At 38.2% G+C, this 22,291-nt stretch overlaps 1 protein-coding gene across 2 annotated transcripts; it reads right to left on the bottom strand.

Annotated features, from left to right (window-relative positions):
• Nucleotides 1-4,782: 4,782 nt before the first annotated feature.
• Nucleotides 4,783-21,722, bottom strand: LOC137124800 (synaptic vesicle glycoprotein 2A-like). 2 transcript variants are annotated; one of them, XM_067499832.1, is made up of 13 exons: nucleotides 21,459-21,722; nucleotides 16,893-17,653; nucleotides 16,079-16,259; nucleotides 15,350-15,501; nucleotides 14,521-14,654; nucleotides 14,266-14,355; nucleotides 13,651-13,758; nucleotides 12,523-12,611; nucleotides 12,258-12,422; nucleotides 12,001-12,134; nucleotides 8,063-8,269; nucleotides 7,815-7,974; nucleotides 4,783-7,099 (listed from the first exon to the last, which is right to left on the bottom strand). In XM_067499832.1, the coding sequence occupies exons 2-13, from the start codon at nucleotides 17,500-17,502 to the stop codon at nucleotides 6,916-6,918; spliced, it is 2,214 nt and encodes a 737-aa protein (XP_067355933.1). In that variant the 5' UTR covers nucleotides 17,503-17,653; nucleotides 21,459-21,722; the 3' UTR covers nucleotides 4,783-6,915. The 2 variants fall into 2 exon arrangements, with proteins under 2 accessions (XP_067355933.1, XP_067355934.1); XM_067499833.1 differs by lacking the exons at nucleotides 14,521-14,654; nucleotides 15,350-15,501; nucleotides 16,079-16,259; nucleotides 16,893-17,653; nucleotides 21,459-21,722 and adding an exon at nucleotides 14,455-14,502.
• Nucleotides 21,723-22,291: the final 569 nt, after the last annotated feature.

The following is a 22,291-nucleotide window of genomic DNA, read 5'->3' on the forward strand; positions in this document are numbered from 1 at the left end:
GGCCTTGACCTTTGACCCTTAGTTCTGTTGGACATTTTTGCAAAATATTAAGAAATTCTTTTGAGGCATTACTCTAATATTGTCTTCAAAAATGGGATGGGTTGAAGATGTGAGGTCACAGTAACTGATATTTGACCTTTGACCCTAGGAAATATAATCAGTTTATCCTTGTCCCTGTTGGAGTTTTCCTTCTAGTTATTTTTGTGATATTGTTAAGAATGGACCAACATGGGGTCAGATTTATCTTGATCCTTTTGAAGAAATTCCCTGAAGGCAAACATACTGCCTCCAGCTACATTTTTATGTAGAGGCATAAAAATAGTTATGACAAGCTACAATTTGTGAAGACCCTCTACAGTTCTTAATAAAATGTATCAAAATATAATGGTCACAATTTTATGCACCACTCATTTGTTTTTATCATATCAAAAATACATAAGTTAATTTAACCTGAGAATGTTTTATTGTTTAGCCATGTAAACTCATGTTTTTGTATAACTCTCATCCAATTACTCATCAAAAATAGCTTCTTCCGTCTGAGGAAAGTGTCCTTTAGAGTTGCCCCTTGTTTCCCACCAGACATCACCAGATTGGACATATTCAGTATAAAAGAATTTGCTGTCAAACGTCATGTACTGTACCAGTGCCAGTGGAGTTTATTTTTGGTCAGAAATGTGTGTGAGACCCCTAGTGGATACAAAATGTGTCACACATGTTTAAATACCAAACATGAGTCCTCATTTACTGTACTGTGCCTAACTGACTCCTGCTCTGTGCAGTCATATGATTCATGTCATAATCTAAAGTGCATACTTGCAGGGTGCATTTAAACCTGCATCCTGTACACATAATTCAAACTCAACTGTAGAGCAGTGTGATTCATGTCACCCAGTCTGGGCCAATCTGGACAATTAGGAGTGTTCCATTAAACTGAATAAACTGAACTACAGTAAAACAGATCCATCTTGTAACTGAAAAATATTTTTCTCTTTGACATAGATTTGTTTGCTTGGTTTGAAAGTTCCTTTAAATAAAAGCATCTGCCAAAATGACTAAATGTTAATGCAAATATTGGAAATATTTCTAAAGTATAGCATTTTTCTGATTCTAGTCGTAGTAGAAACAGCAACTACAGGTCTAATCTAGAACAACACATTTTAACTCTCAGATCTGCTGTTAGAAAATTTTAATAATTATGCATGATGTTATAACTTATTAAATGTAGAAACTTATTGAAATTCATGTGAAATTGCTGCTTTGAACAAAATTAGTGTAAAGTATGCGCAATAATGCAAAGCAGCAACAGTACAAATGCACGATAGAAAAGAATTTGTTTTGCTACATATAGGATTGGTTTTTTTGGTTTTTATAGTGTGGTCTCCTTATTCTGGCTGTTGGATTATTGCTCAATCTGTAAGCAATAGGGAGTGAGACCATGTAAACATATGGACAGTTTTATTGTTTTATTTTGAACAAGAACCTTAGCAGTCCAGCCTGTATGTATGTGACGTGTTGACACTCTGCAGGAAACTGGCAACAATGTTTGAGACACACTTGAGCATTTGGCAGTTTGGCAGAGATCCCAAAGTGTGTTAGAGCTGCATAGGAGATAACTGGAGCACAATGTCTCAAAAGTAAATATATGGAGACAGTGACAAGCACTAGATGCTGTGAAGGATTTTACAGGCAAAATGGGCAGAAGTGAAATCCATGACAATGTTTGGCATCACAATAAGAAAGTGAACGGGAAATTTGTGGGCTATTTAATGATATTGCACTCGAAGGCAGAAGATAAAAAGTTAGCGTCACTGACGCTAAGGGAAAGAATGTGCAAAGTAACATTTTATTACGGATGTGATCAAAATATTTATTTTGCATACCATTTTAGAACCATTTTATGTCTTTACTAGACCTTTCAGACAGTTAAGGAAGTAAACGAGAAGGCTGAAGCAGCCTAAAGCTGGAGGAGCACAGTTCTAAGACTGTGAGCATCTTATTGACACCTCAGGGTGTGGACTGAAGGTTTGGTCAGTCCTGTCCATAGCAAAGTAAGATAAGCTCTTCAAAAAGGGAATAAAAGGGCTTGTGTGGCCCTTTTGAGCCTTGAGGTCTTGAAGGGGCCAGATAAAGGGTGTCCTTGTTGCCCTGAATCCACTGAGCCTGTTGGACTGCAGCAGCATTGATAGAAACCACACATAAACATAGATCAGGCCTTGTGATTCAAGAGCTTTGCAGACATTTTCTATTTCATTCGTCAAAACCCAGTATCTGACAGCCATCTTTGTATTTTGAACTAGAATGAGCTGAGTATGAGTATAGGATGAATATGAGTCCCCTGTCTTTGCCTGAATGTCTGCAAATGAAATGTTGTTTCGGGTCAGCTTAGGTTTGGCTAGAGGTGCCAATTCTGATGTTGCAATGCACACTGTAAAATTACCTAGTAGTGGTACAATTACTCCACTAAAATGCTGATTTCTCTGGGTATATATCTGCCAGAGTCCTGTCTGTAATGCTCAAGCTCAGCTGGTAAAGGCAGTCGTCCATGGACCACAGGGTGAGTGGTTTGATGTCTGCTCCGGGCTACATGTCGAAGGGCAAGACACTGAACCACCAAGTTGCTCCCGGTGGGTCAGGTAAGCACCTTGTATCGCAGCCACTGTCGTGTGTGTGAATGGGAATCAACATTGTAAAGCGCTTTGGATAAAAGCGCTATACAGGCGACTATTTACCATTTTTGTCAAGTCTAGTCCATATTTGTTTTACATGAGCCTCATAAATAATAAGAACCATTCTACAGAAATCTAAAATCATTGACTAAAGTTCATGTACCATTCAATTACAGGACAGGATGGCCTTAAAAAATATAATTCTGGGAATTTTGTGCAGACATCATCCACCCGTAATTAAATTTCTTCAGTAGAAATCATCTGCAGACAGCAAAAATATTTGGACCAATTTTAAAATGCCTGTGGCCCATAAGATAAAATGTCGATGTTACCCATGGATGGCCCATTCTGTATAATGATTAGGGCATTATACCTTTGCTTAATTTCTGTATATTTTATGCTTTCATTTTTATGTTTCAAATAAATTGCCATTGTATTACTTATTGCTTTATGTAAGTAAAAAAAGGATTTTGTCCACACCTAACTTGAGAGTGCATGAAAAGCAGTTAACAAAAAAACCTTTTATGAAGAGCTTAAAGTGATGGACAAATGAATTCTCCATCTTCTGCCATTCCACATGTTAGCCCAAATCCAAATTAATTTCAATTTTAGGTTCACTGGTGGCAATAATAGGGTATTTGAGCTTGTTTGAGCTGTGCCGGTGCTTTAGCACTTCAGAAAAAAGGTTGGGGATGATGGTAGTAAACTGCAGGATAAATCTGACAATGGCACTGCTGAAGGGCACTGTGTGCTCGACAGTTGGACAACTTGCGCTACAAGTTATGCTCTATACATCTACACAAGAAAATATTCTATTCTGTTAAAGTTTCCAAATAGGACAAAGCTGTTCCCCAGCTGAGTAAGGAATCAGTGTGTAAGATACCTCTACAAAATGCAACCTGCTACTAACATTTCCATTTAAAACACAAATACAAAACAGGAATCAAAGATAAATTGATCTTGTGATTTGTAATGCAAAACACAACATTGTTTTTTTTCTTTCAGCAGGTTTTATTTCCATTATGATTTATATCATTTTCTTCAATGGCCTGGATAAATGGCACAGAAGTGCAAAACCCAGCATAATGAACAACTCTCACATAAAATAGATACAGCACCTTTTCAGCATCACTAAAATATTCTCAATATCCAGAAGAAATAAATATTGAATTTTCAGTCTTCATTTACAAAACACAAAGACAACACATACTAGATTTTCGAGTCATATTGAACTTTTTTTTTGAATAGTTTTCCTTGATCCACAGATTCCATACTGGCACATACAAACATCTACAGTTTCTACACAGAGTACATTGATTTTTGAATTGAACTCACATTTAAAGTAGAACTTTAATCATTCAATAAAGAAATCGGAGTCAAACTAAAGAAAATGCAAACCAAAACTCAATCAGCCCATTGTGAAACTGATCCATGTGCTCTTTAGTGTCGAGAAAACAACAAATCAGTCGATTATAAGTCCTCCATCTCCTTTTCAGACCACCCTCATTATGGGAAGCCTTTAGGCTGGTGTTCACTTTATTTTGACACCTAATATAAATTCTATTGTTACGGTCAAATGCAAGCCAGTGTCTCTTTTGATAGTACATATAAATATATTTAGAATGAAAATTCTACATATAGTAACATTAAATAGTAATCTTTTACATTTTGGACAGGAGCTTCAGTTTGACAGACGGCGCTCTTTTGATGAGTTGATAAACTATGGTCTCTTCAGTTTAACACTGACGTCCTTCTTTTTCAAAATGAGAGAAAGCCTCCACTTTATTGCTCACACTTTCCCTCTTAAAAATGACTCACATGGACAAACGAGTCTGTTTGCATCACTTGTGCACATTTCCAGCTCCCTACACTTAATGTCATTGCGCTTCTCCAGCCATAACTATCTTGTCTATGTGTATCAAGATGAATTGCACAATTACAAGCTTCCTCTTTAAAAATTTAGATGTATATATATGTTTTTCATATATGTGTGTGTGTGTGTATGTGTGTGTGTCTGCAATTTAAAAAATGTCCTTGGTCCAAGGTAAACAAGGAGCACAGTCACCACTAACTTACTTTCTGACACATACCTAAGTTTCACCACTTTTAACCCCACTTTGATTTAGGAACAATCACTGAAAGCAACAACTCTATGTCATCATACAACAATGAAAACACTAGTTCTTGCTTTTGACAGAAACAGCTGGCATACAGGACGACCAAGAATTCAGACAATACGATACAAACATGCGTCACAATCAGTTGAATACAGAAGGATAACAGGGCGTAGTCGTCTTAGTTTAAGATGTGACCATTTTCCATATTTCTAAACGAAGGAACAGACCATGCGTTATCGCTGACACCGGTTTTCATTGATGGTATTTGTTTTTAAAACTGAACTGTATCAACAAAAGAGCACCCAAGTCTATTATGAAGAACAACATAATAAATTCTACACTGCATATATTGCATTAGGGTTTTTTTTAGTCTGTTTGTTTTCCCTAGAGTGAATATATTTTCTTGGTCCCCAAGTGAGCTGAATTCATCACATGGATGAAAACATGCAACAGGAAAAAGTAGAAAAATATGTGACAGATGATTTGCAGTCTGCTGAACACACACACACACAAAATGCAGTGTACTTCTTTATGTCAAATAACATGCTGCCCTGCCTCACTGATTGTCAGCTGATATTTTGATGTACACCTTCACCAAATAATATTAGAGTAGTGATATGTTTCATTGATAGTCAGTTAGTGACTGAGTCCAATGTAGATTACAATAAGAACAGGTAATTTAGAATCATACAGGTTAGGTGCTTTTTGATTTGTAAAAGATTTAAAGGATATCGTTTAGATTTTGAAATCTCTGCTGTTTCTGGGTCTGAAGCCAGAAGAGAAAAAAAAAAAAACGATCAAAAAACATTGAAAGGTTAAATGACCAATTTAAGGTTTGTAGGATGGAGGTGAAGTTTAACCAGAAATATCCTCCATGTATTCTAATTTCCTGCAGTTGTGCTAAACTAAAAATTGTGCCGTAAATGTAGTGTGAACTCTCCACCTCGCCTGTGCTACTACACGAGTTACATTAGATTTTCTGAAAAACGTGGCTGCCTTGATTTACATGAAATGATGGAGTTTCTCATGTGTAGACATGCAGTCAATCACACACATACACACACACACACACACACACACACACACACACAGATATAAATACACTCACGAGACTAATTTAGGCAAATATTACACTTCTGTATCTGCTCTCACATTTACACCAAATCCATCCCACAGACGTTCCTGTGTCGCAGGCAACAACATATGGTCAACAACAGGGAGGGAAAAGCATTAGTTTAACACGGAACACTGAGGACCTGCTTCCCATTTACAACAGAGAATCCTCTGAAATGCATCTTCACTTGTCTGTGTTTTGAGGCTCTACATAAAGGAACAGACTAGATTTATGCCAGGATAAAATTAATTGCATTAATGTTTCTGAGTGAATCTCGCCTCACTTAAATGTTTGATATAATTTGACAGAAAGTAACAGCGCTTAGCAGGTCTGGGTTCAGCAGTCAGCAGTGGTCAAGGATCACAGGTGCTTTTAGAAAAATATCATCGAACAAAAATGCATTTACTTTGTTTTGTCAAAAGAAAACTTTTCATCAAACACAACTATGCGTCTGAATAACAAGGACTGAACTGAATGGTACAAGTGTCATCACAGCAAATTCAAAAGCAGCTCGGAAAGTCAGTCACTGAGGACGAGGACAGACAGCAAGAAAAGTAAAAACACCGCAACCATATTTGAAAAATGACCACACACCGGCTAAATCTTTCCCACGTTCCCTCAGAAATGGCTTTTTTCAGTCTCATATCTTCATTTGACCACTCTGTCTTTTCACTGTAGATCTGCGGGCATTTTATCCTAACTGCACACCACTCTCTAAGTATTGTGCTTCTTTATAAGATCAAATTTTTTCCCACCCTGAAGTAAAGTGTTTGGGTATGAAGTTGTGCATGTAGTCACAGGCATTTGTTTCTACATCAATGTCCCTATAATAGCTGTGTGTCTGTATAGACTTTGAATGATGCAATCCATATTTCAAAGGATTCTTGGCTTACAATGGGGATGGCTGTCTGCTCTGTTGGTGTGTGATGTGCAGCACTGAAGCTCTCTGGGGGTTTGGGCTCTGGTTGTCAAACACACACTCCAGCTGTGCTCTGCTGCCCACTGCAGGTCATCTGACTTACTGCAACACTTGGCCTCGTGTTTCAGGCAACTTTGTTGCAAGGAAACTGCCTGCAGCAAGTGCACCAGCAGCAAATAAGATGGGTACAGCCTTAGTGATGCCGACAAATGATTGGAAGATGCTGATGCCCAGGACGGCCGCCAGCTTACACAGAGCATTCAGGAAGCCGAACGCTGTGGTCCTGAGCACAGGAAGAGAGGGAGGAAAACACACTGAATAACTATTTGATCTGTCTCCAGTGCTAGGCGGGTGTGTTTAAAGCAACTACAGTCATTTCTAAAAAGTAAAATGTGAAATGCAAATGAAAAATATTTTTGTTTCTTTAAAATAATAGTTATTTGTACACTTAATCATATAAATAGTTCAGATTATTTGTGTCTTTTACATAGAATAATATAAGACATAACAAATAAGAAGATTGAAAAAAAGATTCCTTGAAAAAACTACATTTAGGCTTTTATGATAATCTAACAGGAAGAAGTCACTTAGATGAATACTTAAATGGTATCATCAGCAATTAATCATATACACTAAGTGTTGTGATTTACTAACCAAATTAAGTTGCAATGAACATGACAGAGAAAATGACAGAACATTGATTCACTCGGCACCAAAGTGACACATTGCTTTTATTAGTATAAAGGATAAATGTCTTTGACCACGATTCTAAGAATTAAAAATTGTGTAACAAAGTCAAATAGAGGTCAAAAAACAACAAATCCAAATCATAAAAATGCTAAAACCATACACATAAAAACAAAGAAACAAACATATAACCTAGTTTCCAAAACCAACAGAAAAGAGAAAACAACAAACATAAGTGACAAATACTAATAAATAAAATGGATGTCAAATGGCCTGTTGTTTAACTTGACCAAGAATGATTCTCAGGTTACCTTTTATCTGAGGGGTAGAGCTCCACTGTTATCACATCCAGTGCATTCCATGAGGCAATACTGATGCCACCAAACAGACACAACAGGGCAATCATCCCTGACTCACTGTTGCCAAACATCAGAAAGAAACAGCTGACACAAGATATGACACTGGATCCCGCTGTTCAGGGAGAGAGAAGGAGCAATTACATCAAGTTCAACAGCCTTCATGGATATAAGTAACTACTATCTGCAGTGATTAGATTTACCCAGCATCCTTAAACGCCCAATTTTGTCCATTAATAGAGCCGATACGATGTTGCCAGGCAACACTGCCAGAGTGCCAAGGAAGTTAACAAAGTATATCATGTAGGCATTGTTAAAGTCGTCGCTGAAGTCAAGCATACAGCCCTCTTTATTGTGAAAGAACGTGCTGTTGACCAGTTTACAGTTGACAAACCTGTATTTGAACAAATCTGATGCACATAGGAGAAAAAGACAGAGAGAGGAGTGTTACCGCTCTGTAGTGCTGAATCAAAACAATCAGATAAATATATGAATTGCCTTCACTTTTCGCACTGAACACAATTCACCAACAATCAGCAGTGTGGTATTTGGGCCCTGGGTTTTGCATCTCAGGCAACCAGTTGCTTTTTCTTATGTCTGGAGGATTCTGGGTCTATATGCAGGCTGTATTTAAGATTTCAGACATTCTTCACCCCCTCTGCATCTTTTGCATCTAAAAGTAACAATTTCATTTTTTTTCTCCTAAAAAGGTAAGTGAACGTAAGCAAATATTAAATATAGTACAGTATAGTCATAGATAAACCAAATGTAAAAAAAAAAACTCATATGAGTCTCTGTCTATAAACTTGACTCAAAGTTGGGTTAAAGCTTTAAAAATATGAAGCTTTCCAAATTTATGGCTTTACTACCTGTACTACTGCAATCACAATGAACATGTAATTTTTGTTTGGCACCCTGCGCTCTTGCATTAATGACTTTCTGATTTACTTTAATTCCTTTAAACCAGAGATGGAGAAGTAAATACAATGTGCTTGTTTTATTCATTGTAAATTAAAATAAATAGTAAAGGTCACGAGAGGTGAGACTGATGATCCTAAATGTGATTTTTTTTCTTGTTCATAATTTGCTGATTGCTTATTACTATTACTTATTACTTATTGGATTTTTCTGATGATACTGCAATAATAATAATGTTTAATGCAATAATGTTTTTATACGGCAACATTTTTCATAAAATTGTTAATGCATAAATGGCAATAACATTAAACATCTTTGTTTTCAGGGGTTAGAAGATGCAACTGTCAAACCTGCTGAGGCTGCAAATGTGAGAGTTTATATTTTGAGATTAAAAAGTTAATCTGTCACAGTTTAGAACAGCTACAGTACATTAGCATAGAATCCTTTTGTTTTGGGGCTGGGTTTGGTTTGGTTTCTCAAAACCAAACTCCTGTTGGTTTAAAGCACAAGCAGAAATCCAACACACACATTAGTTTATACTCACCAGAAAACCCACCATGGGCTGTACAGGTTTCATAAAACTGAAGAGTTTTAGTTCATTTCATCTCTTTTTTGTGCATTTCTGTCTGCAGTTGCAGACCTAATAATAATTGCTTTAAAATATATTATTTAAGAAAAAAAACTACAAGAAACATACAAAATATAGGTAACAGAAGAAATGTGTAAGGAACAAAAAACTGAATATGATGCTATTATTAGTACATTAACATCGTGATCTCTTCTTCCAGGGTTCAGCTTTCTCACCATGCAGTATGTAGTAGATTAATTGCAGCTGCAGTACAAAAGGAACACTGGGATGCTGAGACCAAAAACAAGGACATCAAATGAACACATATTTTTTGTGTGTCAACATGTTTCTAGCAAGAGTTTTGTTCCAATTAGCCATCTGTTTTTGTTTTCTCAGTTACACAGCACTGCTTTTACATATAACTCTGTAACTCTGCCATTGACACGTCTAAGCTTGATTTGTTTATGCTGCTATGGTAACAGTTGTGCTGCAGTGTAACCTGGGGTTACTGCCAACAGAATGTTTCCATAGTTACAGCCCTGCTGAACTATTGTGCAGCATCTTTTTTCTATTTTTCCCTTTGGCTGGAAAAAAAAATTATTAAAAATTAGTTTTCAGTCTCAATAATAATAATAATAATCATTCACATTTTCATGATGACATTACAGTGATTATGAGACTACATCCCTACAAAGTAATTAACACTACTGCCAAAACATGGTTGATGTCTGCAGAGCAGATTTGCTATTTTTCTCATTTTACTTTAAAGCTTCCCAAAAGCATGTTTTTACACAAACAACAATTTGTTTCAAGTGGTGTCTTTGATGTTGTTACAGCATGTTGTTTGTGATCATCTCACTTTGAGAAACACAAAACGAACCCCCCAAGTTTTAAACAGAGCTCTCTGTCCTGAGTGCTAAAAGCATTTAATGCTACAATATGCACATTTTTCACTACTAGGCTAGTGGTAGCATATAGTTTCAAATTTATCCCTGATCTGCTGTCTGTCCTGTGAAATAAGACAGAGTATGTTGCTTGCACCACCTGTGAAAAATGACATTACTTAGTGACAGTAGTAGTAGTAAATGTGAGAACATGATGTACTATTTAGAAATGTACTTCAAAGTTTGTAAAGAGGCAGACTGGGCTGGTAGATTGCTCACAAGACACAGGACTTTCACACAGGAGATGGGTTGGTAAATACTTTGTCTGCTTGCATAGCACTTATATGTAGAGCAATGACACTTCTTATTTAGCCTGTAGTCTGTGGACAACTGCCTTCCCAACAGAGCTACAACCACCACGTTCATGTTCGAGTCCACTGCGAGACGACTGTTACTGTAAAACATCGTGTGTCACATGACATGACATAAAGAAGCAACTGAAGACTATGACTTTTAACAGTCTTAGTCTAACATCTTAAATTAGTGCTTAACCCTAATATATCCAATTCTGATGTTTTTGTGCATAACCAAACTGCCATGATTGCACTTTTAAAATTTAAAATGTTTATTTGAGTATTTAGAGACAAAAATAACTATGAAACTGGGGCCATTTTAGCTTTATTGACAGGAACTGGAACCACTATTTTGTCAAAATGGGGCAAAGTTCATAGACAATGCCTGCCCCTGTGTGTGGCATTGCTATTTCAAAAAATGGTTCACAGATCTACATGAGAGGCCACCAGCAACGTTTTTGGGCATTAAGGTTGGAGAACTTGTTGGTCTTAAATCATATTTATACAAAAAAATGATTGTCTCAACAACCCCTTATTGATTGATTGATTATCCTGACATTTATTCCCTGGTTTTTCTCACACTGTGTCCAGACCAGTGGTGGAAAAGGAATAAAAAACGTTACTTAAGTAAAAGTACAAAGAAACAGAAAAATAATATAAAAGGAAATGTACCTGCTATAATTTTTACTTAAGTAAAAGTAAGTAAGTACATGATTCATATTTTACTTAAATTATTGACATTTTTTTCAGTCCTTTTCTGTGGACCAGTGCCTCTTCATGTTTTGGAGGACATTAACTAATTACTTCATTACTTTCCACCACTGGTCCAGACACCCTAAGAAAGACAAGTAGCCAATTGGTGCTGGTGTACTTGAGTGTAGTAGTACTTTCTTGCTGATGCATTTGAGTCATTTTATTTTAACAATCCACTTAAATTAGATATTTTGTGCTTCACCCTACCCAAACATGATTGCATATTCTTTCCTGGTGAGTTGGATAGATCAAAAGATCCAAAAGAATAATCACTTACTCATTGTTCTGCTTGTCTATCACTCACTGCTCTTACCTGCACATTTTCCAAATGCAACTAATTTCAGCTAAAATGATAAACCATCTGTACACTACTTGGGCAGCACCAAACAGCATAGAGACACAGTTAGTGACTAGAGAGCCAAAGATTTCCCTCAGGAGACCTGAAACAGAGCTACAGTAAATAGCAGACTAACATTACTCAAAATCAATGCTAATGACCTTTGTTTGCTCGGTGTGTTTTAGCAGTTTTCTTAAGGTGATGTCTGGCAAATGACTAAATGTAAATGGATGTAAACATTGTTTTGCATCTTCATTTCGTATGGCTTCCTAAAAGTTGCCAAAATGTTAATTCCTCTTGGTATAAATAAATGTGTGTTGATTTTTACCTGTGTTATAGAACAAGCTTGCAATGAAGGTGCAGTTTCTAAAGAAGGTGTGTGTGGAGGTGATGTCCTCAAAGTAGCACTCCTCAAACACGGAGTCTTCAAACACCATGGACTTCATCTTCAGGTTGAAGAACCTGGTGAACAGTTAATATTTTTCACTTTTTAACTTTGATTCGCATATTTGTAAACTGTTCTTCAATGTGTAGTTCGCATTGTCTGTATTCTGAAGCAGAAACTATAGCTCACAAAAATCGTACTTATCATTGAAGTAGTGTCCTTCGCGATGCACTTGGTTTTCCAGGGTGAAATTAAAAGTGATATGCTCCACTCGCTCTTTAGTAAAGACCTTTGTCTTTGATTCATATTCTTGTTTTTGGATGTACTTGATCATGTCTGGGAACCACACAGTCAGTCCATAATAGCTGCAAAAGGTGTGAGAGTCAAGACAGATTAAGTAGGCCTCAAACATGCCCATGGTTCACAGAAGAAAATAACCTAACACTGCAGGTTTTGTGAGTTTACCTGAAAGACATGGTAAACCAAACAGCCATGAGCATGAAAGTTGTCCGTTTATATTCAGGGCTGAAGCAGGCAAGAATGTTATTCCGCATCTGCAACATGTGAACAAGAAAACACATAGCTTTTGATAAAGAAAGCTTTGGAGAGCACATTAGAATGCTCTGTAAAAGGCTAATTGAATGGCAGTTTTCACACACATTGCATATGCTCTTACTTTATTCTGATGATGTGATATTTCTAAGCAGGAACATGCAGCTTGTAATACCAGAATGGACTTTTGGGACAGAAGGTCACCTGAATGCAACATCACAGCAGCCATGCTGGTTTTCCAAAACTTTCTATGTCACTCTGTGAACTCTCACTGGCTTCCTCTTGGAACTGGATATGCAGTCTCAACACAAAGCTTAAAGTCTTATCGTCATGACATTTTTTGTTAGTAGGCATAAAGCAGGTGGTGAAGTAGCAGATTCAGAAAAAGATGGAGGATGTAGGCGTTTGCGTGCAACAAAACGTAGGCTGGTTGCAAATTAAAGTCAGGCACGAAGCTGGCAAAAGTTTTCTGCCCTGAGCAGTGTTGCTGCACCAAAAAAGCATGGATTGTAAACTCCATGTCCAGGATTCAGTCACAGAGGCAAAACATGGGAATCACCATTAAGAAATGTATATTTGTCCAAGAAATGTCAGACTTGCTTCATCAAATTCACATTTAAGAGATAAATGTGACAATATGCATGTGGACAAAACGTAGTAGTTTATTTTATCAGCCACACTTTAGGTGAAGAACACAAAATAATTGATATGGAAATAGATGGTTAATCAAACCTTTAATTACACTTGGACCTAGTGGCCCGTTCTCATGCATCCACATTGTCTCTTTCTACTGAGGCCTTTTACATTAATGATACTGCATATTTAAGGAAGCAGTGATCTCTGGGCTTTTTTGTTTAATGTTTTAAAAACATGGTTGCATGGTTACACAGTTAGCTTTAATTTGGAAATCCAAGAACAAATTTCTGTCAAATTTATCCCACAGAATCTGTTTCACTATTAGATTTTGCAGGTAAAATCAATTATATATGTGAATTATATTTTCAGCTGTGAGAATTTTTTTCTCCTCTCAACTTAACTCACCTGTTTGGAAAGGCTCATAATCTTCAGTCTGTAGCGTCGCCAGACTGGAGTGTCAGTGCCAGTGTCCACCAGCTCATCTATCGGTTTCACTGTCTTAATTGTGGTGACCTTGTTTAAGAGAGACAAAAAATTGTCACCAAGTTTTCTAACTACTGTGAGATTTCCTGTTTTTTTTTTTTTTTTCCATTCTTTTGGCTTGGTGATAAAGTGAAAAGAAGGAATGTTCTCAGGAAAGTTCTCAGTTTTCCATAAATATTTGTTTGACATTTATTACTCCAGAGTATCTACCAAGTGGACTTGTGGGGACTATTCTCTTTCCGGCTGAACGCTGAAACTCACCACTTCATCATGATTTCATTACACCATACAGAAGCCTGATGCTTGTATATGAACCTCCTATCACACAGGATGTTAGAAAACTGTTTAAACTTGTTTAACAAATATATTAAATTTTCCTCCCAAGTCTGCTTATACTGTAAAATGATATCTATATTTCCCATTGTATAGGTCCACTGCTGCTCAGTGTTTTTTAAAGGTAATATGTTATATAGTTTATGTGGATGTATTTTAATGTCAGCAGTGAAACCATATGAGTGGTTTCTCAGAGATACTCACAGTAAACACCCTCTCTGGGTGTCCCTTCGCTCGCATGTTTGTGTCATGAACTTGCTTCAGAATCATCCAGCCTTCATCATGTTTGCCATTCTGTTGAAAGGAAAAAGTAAAGTTCATCCTGTTCGCAGCCCAAATGTCATTGATGTAACATTTAGCAGAAGAAGACATTTCAGCTTTGACTTTAGGTACCATCTTGGTGTTTACACTATGTGTAAGCAACATCAGCCAATACTGTCAGAAAGCACATCTGCAAACCTCCAAGTAGAAGCGTGGGCTCTCTGGCATAATGGTGAGGGCAGCAATGGCTGCAACAGATGGAAATGCACACACTAACACAAACACACGCCAGCTGTGGAACTGGTACGCCGACCCCATCTGGAAACTCCATCCTGAGAAGATGGAAAAACAACAGGAAGGAATGCGCTTGTATGTCCACCTTCAATTACCATTAGGGTCACACAATCTTTTCAAGCCCTGGTTCAAATAAACAGAATTTAACTCAATGTGGCACAGTGGGGCCCCTGTTCTTAGTCGGAGGTCAGGCTCAGTGCAGATGTTGTGGCTGAGGGGATCAACCAATGAGGGTGAACCAGCTATCAAATCTTATGTTAAGGTTGATACCATTTTTATGTCTTTGTGTTAAAGATAAGGCCAAACTTACCTTAGCGGAAAGACTGGAAGTAGCCACAGTGTTCCAAAGTTTACAAAACACGCCTATGAGCCCTGTAAAGCTCACTAATTAACACATTATATCTCATTTGTTTAGTCCAAATATGTAGAGGTTAATGTACTGAGCTGTTTCTTGGATTGTCACAGTGACTGGAAACTGCCAACAGCCAAAAATAGTCCAAAATAAACAAGATATAACAAGTTGAAAGTGAGCTTTAAAGAGCCAGACTAGTTTCCCTAGTTTCCAGAAAATATAACTGGCTATAACCTTATATTTAACAGACAGACAATTATGAAAGTGATTTCAGTCTTTTTTATCAAAGCCCTTTTTAATTAGTGCATTCCCCAAAACGTTGTCTAAATAAAGATGATGAGCTAGCATGGACACTACTCATTAACCTAACCTCATACTCACCATAGTGTGGGATTATAGCCCAGGCCATTGCAGAGGCATATATTCCCCCAATCATCCAGAACATGCAGAGCCAGCTGAGGTGCTCGCCACGCTTCTCCTGGGCCAGAAATTCAGAATAGTAGGAAAACACAATGGGAATTGAGCCACCAATCCTGCAAAGATCAAAAACAAACTGAGCCCAGAGTTGAACTTTTTCCGACTTCGATTGCAAATTATCATATTAAAAGAATTTTGCACTTAGAAGTAAAAGGTATATTTTTTATTTCACATTGAATATCCTGAGACACCATCTACCTTATAACTGTTTTCAATAAGGCACCAATGCTTGAATCATATGCCTTCAATTTATTGCAATAGTTGTTGCACTATAGTTTTAACATTATTGTCGAGGGCTACACTTGCATTGTGCCATTGTCTCGGCTTGAAACTAACTCATAAAAGCTCAGTGGGAAAGAAACTGGTTTTAATACAAGTGGGAGCAATTTCAGAATTTTAATTTCCCACTTCAGTAAACCAGAAAAGCTGCTGTTTTTAATTATGTAAAAACTCTGATGCCATAAAACAATGTTAGTAAACTACTACACAGATACATATTGACAAGGAAAGATGTAGCTGAATGGATAATGGAAAGCAAAGCAGCACATATACCATAAAGTAACTGTCAAAACAAATCCGGTATGATGTAAAATCTAGTACAGATGACCCAAAGTGAAAAACAAAATTAATTACCCGACACCTGAGAGGAGTCTACAGAACAGAAAGGTGCTGTAGCCCTGGACGAAGGAGGAGAAGAAAGAGAAGACACTATTGATGGAGAGACAGATGAGAAGAGACTGCCGACGGCCTATCCGGTCAGCCAGAGCCCCCCAGAGGAAAGCCCCAACCATCATCCCAAAATATACAATCAGACCTTTGGAGAAAGCAAATGAAATGAAACAATTACAGATGTAAACAGTTTATCACATTGTGTGGTTTACAGCACCCCCCCCAAATTTCATCCCCATCTGAAGATGTGGCTCTTAAAAAAATAGTTCATAAATATGTAGATGTGTGATAAATAAAGCCAATAAGCTCCTTTCCTTCATTCTCTATTTCGAACATATAATTCCAAAGGTGAGTTGTACATTTGTCCTTGCTCTCATCTCTTTTCTCATAAAACATTTGCAAAAACATATTTCTCCTAAAAGTTTGAAACCTGCATTGTTCGTATCTAGGACGTGTATGTGGGATTGGCTGAAAATAAACTACTCACTGTAATGAAGAAATGTGTCACCAAGAGCAACAGTGTGACTCATTTATGTTTTAATAATAGTTTTTGGACAAAAACTTAAGCCTATGGCTCAGAGGAATGAGATCTCAAGCTTTGGCTATAGAGACTGCTTGTTAATAGGATTGATTCATTGTGGCAGTCGGGCATTTGGTGACAATAAGTGACATTTTCAGCTTATTATTATTCAAATTCTTGTAACAGCATAAAAAACATCATGGCACTGAAGATAAACCTGCACATAAGAAGAGGAGAAACAATCACCTTAAGTCTTACCTAGCATGCTTTTGTTCGGCTCAGACAGGCACATATCCTTCTCCGCACTGGGAAGGACAAACCCGACTACAAAGATCTCCACGCCATCAGCCATGAGCGCCAGTCCCAGCACAAAGTACAGGGTCCACTGGAACTTCCCGTGACCACATTCTTGTAAAATGGTCTCATACTGCTGAGCCAGCTCCTCCTGGTCCTTTCTCCTCTCAGCCTCAGACCCGCCGATATCTCTGAACTGCTGAGCGCTGGCTCTCACTGAGCCCGGACCTCCAGCCAGGCTCCCTTTGCCTGAATCAGCCCTGGGGATTCCTTGGTACTCGCCCTCGTAGATCTCATCGTCCTCATCATGACCCTCTGTGGAGTCACTGTGGCCGCCCTCATCGTCATTGGCCGCCTGGCTGTCACCGCGGTAGTAGCCACCATCCTGGCTTCCCTGCACGGGATAGTCATCATCATCATCCTCTTCAAAACGGCTGTAGGAGCGCTTGCTGTACTCATCAGTCATCCGATCCACTGATCGCCCAGCCTTCTTCGAAGCTTGTCGCTTGACTTCTTTGGCAAGGTCTTTGGCACCTTTAATGAAGGCGGTCCGGTTTTGGTAGCCTTCCTCCATTTTAAAAGGGTTTGGAAGATGCAAAAATGGTCAAAGGTCGTGTACAGAGGCTTCCTGAACGTGCTGGTACTTCCGTTTGTTCAGGATAAGCCTCACAGAACTGGGGAACTGACTCCCGGTTTACCCGACTGACAACAGGCTCTTCTTATGTCTGGGAAGACAGTGGAAATATAAATTAGCCAAATGATTTTCTGTAATAATTCAAACATGTAGAGGCACTCATTACGAAAGTACACTCTGTACACTCCCATTAACACAGGTGGATTACTGAACAGGCTTGATGGGAACAGGCCCACGAGCCAAAGGTGTGTGAGCGCCCCTGTGCCCTGGGTGTCACAATTCCTGCCTATGTCTGGTTCCTTTTTTTTTTAAACAGAGAATCAAAGTAACTGCAATGAGCTGAACAGCCACAAAGAGTGACAAAAAAAAAAACACAAAGAGCCACAAAATTGTTAGAGGGAGATGAAAAACTGCAGAGAAGAAACAACCCTATAAAACAAAGAAGAAACAACCCTATAAAGTCACAGAACTAAACACAGATGCAAAATGACAAAATGCAAAGCTATTAAAGACAACAACAAACACACAGACACATGTTTTTCTCTATTTTTCATTTTTCTCTTATCATTCAGCTAACCACAGTACCTAACCAGTGTGTGTCCAGACTACACTTGTTGCATTTCCATATATTCCCAGCATGTGCTGTCTGCTGAGTCACACATGGGCCAGAGAAGTGATTACAGGATCTGGACATCCAGCATTGAAGAGCGAGAGTGATTTTTGTAATGGTTGTTTCCTGGTGCGGAAATGCCCTGAGTGCCTCCGTTCATGGCGAAGAGCTACAGTTTATAGCCATGATTCGAATTTAATGTGACTGAGATGATCAGGCACTAGTTTGGAATAAAAGAATATCCCTGTTTACATGGTCATCCCATAACATCCCATGGGTTATAGGATGGACAATTATCTCTTCATCAAACCATGTGAAGACTAAGATAATACTGCACGGAAGTAATCAAATGTCAGGCTCAAACATAATACTTTAACAATATCGGGTTAATCAAACTATTATTTCTGTTTAATCTGCCTATTGCAGAATCACACCTCCTATTGAGATCCTGAAGATTATCCAAAACACACGGACTTGTGTATAGTTCACTACACATATCCATATGCTTCCTGTATTCAGTCACAGACTGCTTCAGGTCACCGTGCAATCAAAAAACATGTCACTTTGAATTTGTGCTGCAATGAAACAGCAGACACATCACAGCAACATTTACCGTGACTCCTTTTTCCAAAACAAGACCTGACAGGTAATAATAGACCTGAATGTTTATCAGGGATAAAGTATGGACCACACAACACCAGAGCCAGGACTTGACTTTCTTCGTGCATTCAGCTGTGCTCTTTTTTTCCCTGTCCATGCTATATGATGAACTTCTTCAAAGCCTCATAACTCCCTGAATATAAACGCAACCATTCATTCCATTTTCATTTATTTTAATGTTTTTGTTTACTACAAACAGTCATATATAAGTATGTATTAGTATTTAGCCCCACTACAATATTATCTGCCTTTAAAATGTGCAATTACAGAATGTCAATATGGCTCTTTACTAGGTTCATGAGCTCACTGACTTTAGTGATTACGTGAAGGCCAAAGGTTTGTTTTCCTGTGCTCCTTTAGATAACAAAATAAAATAGGTTCAATTTTAGTGCAAATCATACAAAATCATAGTAGGCACCTACCGTTACACTTACAAACTCCTACAGCACAAACACTAACTGTTCAGTGATAAATCTGCTTATGATATCAACACATGCAAATTGCTTTCTTGTGTGCTTAGAGGTGCATAAGACTTAATTAGCAATCTAAGCATCTAATTAGAAATGATTATGGTTTCTCCAAGTTATTGTACATAGATTGTTTAATAGATGAGCTGAAAGCTGCATCTAACAATTATTTTGATCATTCATTTATCCATCATTTCTTCTATGTAGAGAAAATTGTGGAAAAGGTCCATCACAACATCCCAGAACTCAAGGTGACACATTGGCATCAATTGTGCTCTCCAAAAACACTGTCCAAATCCCAAAGATACTGATTTATACAAATCAAAAGAAAGCTGCAAGTCGTCAATAATAAGAAACAGGGCCCAGACAATGCTGGCTATTATGGCTCACTTGAATGGTTAACTGAAATATTGAATAAATCAACTGTCTACCAAAAATATGCTATGTCACCACCTATACACTGCTCATTGCAAACACTTGGTTTATTTGTTTGTATTAAATTTAAATCAAATATCGTCAAAAATCATACGGATGCAGATCCTTCACTGTCAGCATGATGAGCTGATTTACTGGCACAGATCAGAGGAACCCCAGCAGGCCTGGGCAGCCAGGCTAAACTGTAGGACACTAAACTAATAATATCTTGGATGGAAAGCACTTACAGGCCCTTAATCACTATCTGTTACAAAAATACAAGCTTACTTGCCTGTGTAAAACCATATGGGCATATGGAAACATAAGCAAACAAGAAAACAACAGAATGGTTTTATTTTAAAGCTCTCTCTCACACAAACATGCACACACACAAGCACACACCACCTGGACAGCTGTTTTCACTTGTTTTGTTCATTAGACCTCAGCAATGTGTGGGTGGGTACAAACTAAGCTTCATTATCATCTTCACAGCAGACATTTTGACTCATCATGGCAGCAAACCACAGATACAGCTCAGTTGTATTAAGATCTTTTAGTAAGCAATGACCATGACAGTGAGCCAGCATGCATATTGTTTCCAATGAATAAAGGTGAATGCAATAATAAATATATAATGAAATAGTAAATATTACATCAGCACAGTCAAATAAATAAATGGAAACACTGTTCCTGATGATGAAACATGCATAGTCATTATATGTTGGAGCTTATGCACTATTTGCAGCCTGTCTGCCCAGATGAAAGAATCAACTGCAACAGGTACTTGTTTTATTCTCATTTTTATTCAATTTTCTACAAATTATTAAAGATAAACCCTAGTCAGACTCCAAAAAAAGCTAGGAGCTCACTTTCCTCACTCTTCTTACATCCTTTCCCATTTTGTTCTCAAGCTGACAGCATCTCTATAGCCTCATGCAGTGTTGACCACACAGCCCTGTCAGTGAAGAGGAGATGAAGGCCTGAGGATGAGGACTATGTACTGCTGCCTGGTCTAAGAAAACCCTTTTCCTTCTCCTCACTCATTCGAAAATCAATCAGCATCGGGTTACCACTTCCTTGCATGAGCAGATTTCCATCTCATCACAAGCTTTTTAAAGCACTGGGAGATTTCAATCAGGCGTCAAGTGCGTTGATGGCAAGTCTGGACACCAAAGATAAAGAAATCCCCAAATGTTTTTGCAGACCGAAAATTATTTTGTAATTAGCCTAATTTCCAACAGGGAGTTAATATCTGTTGTCTTATAGCCTCTTAAAGGATTGTTATTACTCACATGCAGCAATTATTCCAGCGAGAAGATGTTGAGATTATGTGCTTACAGCGGTACGATTAAATATGTGCGAATTAAATCCTTCTTTCCTGTCATAACTGTCTTCAGTTATGTTGAGGATAAACAGGCCGTGTCGCTTACAGGCCAATTCTCACAAGCTCCAAACACGGTCGGATTAAAATGTAAATCTGTCACCAATAACAGCTGATTGCCTGCTCGCCTGCATCCGGACATCTGTGCTTATTCTTAGAAACCACAGCCAGCAGGTTGTCACGACTTGGATTAGGTTATATAGGCCGATGTCTCGATTCACAAAATCGATCTTAAATTCGGTTTGAAGAAAACGATTGGAGAACACGCCCATCGTGTCTCCCTCATTATGTCTTAAGGCAAAAAATAAGTAAAATAAATCGACCGCTAACTGTTAATTCTTATTCACGGCAAATTTCAGCTCACCTTAATTCCCGCGATGTGAGTGTCTCTCCTCAGCCTGGAGATGGTGATGATGATGAGGAGGAGGAGGATGAGGAGGATGGTGCGTACGAGGCTGTTGCTGTGAACCGAGTGATGATGCTGTGTGCGGTTTGGAGGAGAGAAGCCCACTCCATCCACACACACTCAATGATGCGCAGGGGTCCCCTCCCCCATGCAAACCCAAGCGCAGTAGCAAAGTAACGCCTTCATATCTGGAGGGGTTTGGCGCATATCTGCACACACTTTGCGTTCACTACCTCCACTTTTCCTCCAGCTATACTCGGGCTGGTGCGCATGTAAATTCTTGCAATTTACACCTTTCCCCGTATAAAAGGCAATTATGCTGATGACAGGTTTGTGCATCAAATCTAAAAAAAAACAAAAAAAAACGCACGTTCCTTTTTGAATAAACACCGTATGCTCGCACGCATGCGCACACAAATGTTCATCCACCCGCCTTTCACGAATGCATGATCGTGCGTAAATGTGAATAAGAAACTGTGTGAAGACAACATACACGTGCAGGAACACCTGACTCCTGTTGTCATGCCAACCAGTTGCCTTATTCTTGGTCAATTTCTAGACCTGCAATGAAGAAACGTGAGCCATCACCTGCACCATTCAAAAAATGTTTCAGATAATGGGCAGATAATGAAGTTTTGTTTTTTACTATTTGTCTCATAAATTAAACTGTCTATTGATGCAAGGTACAATTTTTTGTAGACTGTGGGGGAAACCGCTTGTTATTCCTATCGACAAGCTAAAATATCTAAATATTATCAATTTTTGCATTGACAGAAAGAGTACATTATAAT

This window comes from Channa argus, chromosome 1 (genome assembly GCF_033026475.1).
Source record: "Channa argus isolate prfri chromosome 1, Channa argus male v1.0, whole genome shotgun sequence".
Lineage (NCBI taxonomy): Eukaryota > Metazoa > Chordata > Actinopteri > Anabantiformes > Channidae > Channa > Channa argus.

Coding starts and splice junctions, on each gene's coding strand:
- LOC137124800 (XM_067499832.1), bottom strand. CDS start 17,502: ATGGAGGAAGGCTACCAAAACCGGACCGCCTTCATTAAAGGTGCCAAA. Junction 14,356..14,520: donor GCCCACGCTTCTACTTGGAG/GTTTGCAGATGT, acceptor TCCTTTCAACAG/AATGGCAAACATGATGAAGG. Junction 7,975..8,062: donor TGGGCGTTTAAGGATGCTGG/GTAAATCTAATC, acceptor CTCCCTGAACAG/CGGGATCCAGTGTCATATCT.